The sequence below is a fragment of the Ipomoea nil genome, unplaced genomic scaffold, assembly GCF_001879475.1.
Source record: "Ipomoea nil cultivar Tokyo-kokei standard unplaced genomic scaffold, Asagao_1.1 scaffold0805, whole genome shotgun sequence".
Lineage (NCBI taxonomy): Eukaryota > Viridiplantae > Streptophyta > Magnoliopsida > Solanales > Convolvulaceae > Ipomoea > Ipomoea nil.
Window position 1 is genome coordinate 3,251,584 of NW_017617233.1, and position 4,622 is coordinate 3,256,205.

Genomic DNA, 4,622 nt, shown 5'->3' on the forward strand with positions numbered 1-4,622 from the left:
GGGTAAAAGTGGAGTCGATATTTAGCATCCATAAAAACCAGCACACGGGTCTATTCAAAACGTCTAGTGAAACATATGGAATGTCATACAACAACAGCATCCCATTTTAAGAGCACATAGCTAAAAAGGAGATTAAGTAGTACCATCACCGAAACATTAGATGAATCCAAGAATGGAACCTCGATGAGATCAAACTGCTACCCACAACCACGAACACTGCCCAGTGGGGCCAGTCTCATTTGCTGGTCTCGAGATCTGCTTCTCTTGTAGAGCAGCTCCGGTGAGGAACCAACCGATGGTGCCAATGCCCAGGAATCGTTAGAACTTTCGCAGCTAAAATATGCATCGATAACACCATTTGGACTGCCCGGTGCAGATTCATATTTGCGCTTAAGGCTCTGAAAACGCTGTTTGCCATGATGGCCAGTTACCTCTAGAATCAGATTATAACACTCGTCTACCTCTTCCTGTTATAATTCATAATCAAGAATCAATATCCAAAACACGGAATAAGAACAATTGTATATATGCATATCAGTTTAAAAGCAAAGATAATCAATTACTCAATATACCTTGCTGACATTGAGTAAAGCCACGAGTTCATTCTCGTATTCAGCAGCATTGCAAGATTCAATCTCTTTGATAGCAATTAACATCGTAGCAGTGGCAATAACAGACGGTAGATAATGCAGTAGCCGAGAATCTGCATTTTTGTGCACCAATAAACAAGCCAAAGCAATCAAAATCAAAACATCAATCCCACACTACTTAAGCAAATTAAAGCATCAAAATTTAAGTCCATCAAAGTCAAAACATCAATCCCACACTTTTAAGCAAATTAAAGCATCAAACTTTAAGTCCATCAAAGTCAAAACACCAATCCCACATTATTTAAGCAAATTAAAGCATCAAACTTTAAGTCGAAGCGGGTAGATTTCGCACCAGCAATGACAGAGAGAATGATGTGCTCACAGGACCTCAAGAATTCATAATGCAGGTTGCCCTTCAATCCAAATCTCCTAATAATATGGTCAAGGAACGAGATTGGGGTCACTGGGTTCATCCTCCACTGAAGAGTAGAGAGCACAAGCAGCTCCATTCTCTGAATGGTTTTCGCCTCGAACATATACTTAGAATCTGCCACCTTAAAAAATCAAGACAGATATTAGCATTGAGGCGTTTATGCAAACACCATTGTTACAAAGGTAAAATCTTTTCTTGCTAAAAAACAAAGGGAATAACTCAACATACTTGGAAGTCTAACAGGAGAGGGACTTCAATCTCCTCTACTTTTGCAGCTATGGAAAGACAAGCCACAGCAGCAAGCTGGCTCATCCATGGCTTATCCTTCTGAAAGGATACACCAGATATAAGCCTATCAAAGTAGTTGACGGCCAAAACAGCAGTCAAAGCATTGAACCCATAGTGTCCAATGACCTTAAACATCCAGTCCAGAGCCTCCTTTCTAGCCACCATTAAAGACCCATCCAAATCAAGAATCCCAGAACCAAAATGGGTCTGTTTTTCCTTGGATAACAGAGTCAATAGTTCATCATCCTCCCAGAAAAGGTCAGATTCGAAGAAAGACAAGGGCTTTTTGACATTAATCTTGGGATAAACCTCGTTCTCGAAACAAGACCATCCTCCCAAATCATCCTCAAACCTCTCCTCCTCACAGAAGAGCCCATCAAGGGAAAAGATCTGATTTTGGGGCTGCAAATCTCGACTCTCTTGCAAATGGGTAAGGGAAAACAACATCTTCTTCTTCTCCTCCTTCTTCTTTTGGGAAGAAGACAGCAAAGCCTCTACTCATAATACTCAAGGAAAGCTCAAACACAATCTCTGACCCGGTATCATATCTGCTGAGCCCAGTGTTTGTTTCTCTCTCTGAAGTACGGTAAAGAGAGATAGAGAGAGATATAGGGAGATAGGGGAGAAGATTGGAGAGGTGAGGAGGGTAGTACCAGAGAAGTAAGCAGAGGGAGAGGATTTTATCTGAGCTTGCTTTCACGCCTGTCCCTTTTTTCCCCTCTCAATTTTCGATGACTTTCTTGGGCTATCTATATTTTTTTTCAAAGGCGTTTTCGGGGCTCTGTTTGGCGCGCATCGATACATAACCGCACATTTTCACCCTACCAATACCAAATTATATCTACTCTACCTTCCTTCATATTTTACAATCTTCTTCCCAAACTTCATATTTTACAAGAGTATACCCAAAATGTCCCTCAACTATAGCTAAATTTACAAATTGATCCTCAACTTTTAATTTTAACCAATTAAGTCCTTAACTTTGTAATTTTAACACGATTTGGTCCTTCGAACACTTCTGAATTAACGCTCGCGCCCGCGCCGTCATCGACCATCTCCAGAAGAACCTGCAGCTATCATCGGAGCACATGGAGGCCTCCAGGATGACGCTGCACCGGTTCGGAAACACGTTGTCTTCTTCACTCTGGTACGAACTCAACTACAGTGAATCCAAAGGGAGGATGAAGAAAGGCGACAGGATTTGGCAAATTGCTTTCGGCAGTAGATCCAAATGTAACAGTGTGGTCTGAAAATACAACCGAAACCTTAAAAAATCGACGATGGACCATGAAATTACATATATATCCTCAAAAATCATAATCAACAAACGGTCAAATAGACGGAGGACCAAATCGTGTTAAAATTGCAAAGTTAAGGACTTAATTGGTTAAAATTGAAAGTCAATGACCAATTTGTGAATTTAGCTATAGTCGATGGACCATTTTAGGTATTTACTCTATTTTACAATCTTATTTTCACTAATGCTTAACAATATTTTATCTTTTGGACTTTTTTTAAAGATAAAAACTCACAATCACTATCCGACGGTGTGCATGAGTAAACATCATTTGTGACTTAGTTGACAAATGACCATAAGAGGGTAAACTAGCCTACATTATTCAAAGCTGACCGACTCAAATTAAAATAGTCAATAGGCCACTTCCATTGGAATTGGACTTGAAATCTTGTGGTTACTAAGCAATAATTGAACCCATTATCTTCTGATACGATAATCATGTTTCACCTTAAGAAATCAATGAGTAAGTTAAGAATAATAAATAGTTAACGGAATATTCCGTTATTAAAGTTTACAATTGATGGAATGGAGGGGTATTTAGAAAAGGTAAATGATATAGTAGAGGGTAAAATAGTAATATAATGATAAAAATACTAAAATTAAAATAATTTGAACCATTCATTTCAACAAATAATTACACCAACATTTTTTAGTTCCCGTTAAGGGCCTAACTTGATTGGTTCTTATTAGGTTTGTATGTATTATAGATTGTAGATATATTTTGAGTTTTTTTCCCAAAATGGTTCATTGATTATTGCTCATTCTCAATTTTGCATTCCGACTTTCAATTGCACCAAATGTAGTCCATCGACTTTCAAAAACTCACCCAATTAAGTCATTCCTTAGGTATTTCATTTATTCAGCGTTAAAATTGAAAGCATTTTGGTCCATTCACCTATTTTGTGCCTAATACACTTAGCAATAGTCAACGGACCATTTTGAAAAAAAAAAAAAAAAACTATTTTATTTATTTATTTCATTTTTATTTTTATACTCTATCAAATTATAATTCTGTAATTTTTTTTTCTCACAAAAAATAGGGAACATTTTGTGAAAAAAAAAGACTATTTTATTTTGTTTTTGTTTTTGTTTTTGTGTTTAGACTCTATTAAATTATACTTTTTATAAATTATTTATTCAAAAATATAAATAGTTAAAATTCACATTTCAATTCCAAAATTTTCAACTTTCTATCTTTGTCTAAACATACAAACATTTTCCTCTATCTTTATCAAGTTTTACAATACATTTCGTAACTTTCATATACTCATATGCTTTTTTATTTTTATCTTTTTTATGTTCATATATATCTTTAAAATATATATATATATATATATATATATATATATATATATATATATATATATACTAAAAGTTCAATAGACAATCAACTTTCGGGCTAACTTTGGAATGGAACTAATGGCCTTACGGCCTAACTTAAATCAACTTTACAAGAACCGAACTTCTCGGTTCCGAAAAGTGCCAAAAGCACTTCTCGGACAGAAAAGTAAACTTACCTTCCTATCACAGGCAAGAGTTGACTTTTTGGCTCAACCAAGAAGTTTACTTAAAAAACTTACATTCTGGTCTAACATTTTTCTTAATTTTACACACTTTGGGTGTCCAAACTGAAAAAAAAAAAATGTTATTTTCAGCAATAAAAAATACTCTATCTGTCCTACTTACTATTCATTGGTCAACCCAACTTTTTTTTTTTGTTTACTTTCTTTAGTAGCTTTTACTTATTTTTAAATTTGATTTTTTGGGTGTGTTTAATAGTGCTTTCTAAATATAGTGCTTTTTAGTGTAGTTTCTAAATATATAAATTTTGTATACTAATACTAAACTTAATATTATGAAAATTTGAATTAAAAATAACTCCAGTTAAGTCTCATTAACCGACACATAAAATGGGACGGAGAGAGTAACATTTATTGTGATACATAGTGATTGATTATCTATTGGACTTTTAGTATGATTTTTTTAAAGATATATATGAACATAAAAAAAAAGA

The 4,622-nt window shown here is 34.9% G+C and overlaps 1 protein-coding gene across 1 annotated transcript; it reads right to left on the reverse strand.

Moving 5' to 3' along the window:
* Positions 1-2,041, reverse strand: LOC109177500 (cyclin-D3-3-like). The gene is made up of 4 exons (XM_019326867.1): positions 1,252-2,041; positions 943-1,144; positions 573-703; positions 1-467 (listed from the first exon to the last, which is right to left on the reverse strand). Exons 1-4 carry the CDS (start codon positions 1,756-1,758, stop codon positions 198-200), a joined length of 1,110 nt encoding a protein of 369 aa, XP_019182412.1. The 5' UTR covers positions 1,759-2,041; the 3' UTR covers positions 1-197.
* Between the last annotated feature and the right edge of the window lie 2,581 nt (positions 2,042-4,622).

What these genes read in the sequence shown, in the direction of transcription:
- LOC109177500 (XM_019326867.1), bottom strand. Translation starts at nt 1,758, where the DNA reads ATGTTGTTTTCCCTTACCCATTTGCAAGAGAGTCGAGATTTGCAGCCC. An exon ending in CTCTCCTGTTAGACTTCCAA is followed by an intron (nt 1,145 to 1,251) that starts GTATGTTGAGTT and finishes TGATTTTTTAAG; the next exon opens with GTGGCAGATTCTAAGTATAT. An exon ending in CTTTACTCAATGTCAGCAAG is followed by an intron (nt 468 to 572) that starts GTATATTGAGTA and finishes GAATTATAACAG; the next exon opens with GAAGAGGTAGACGAGTGTTA.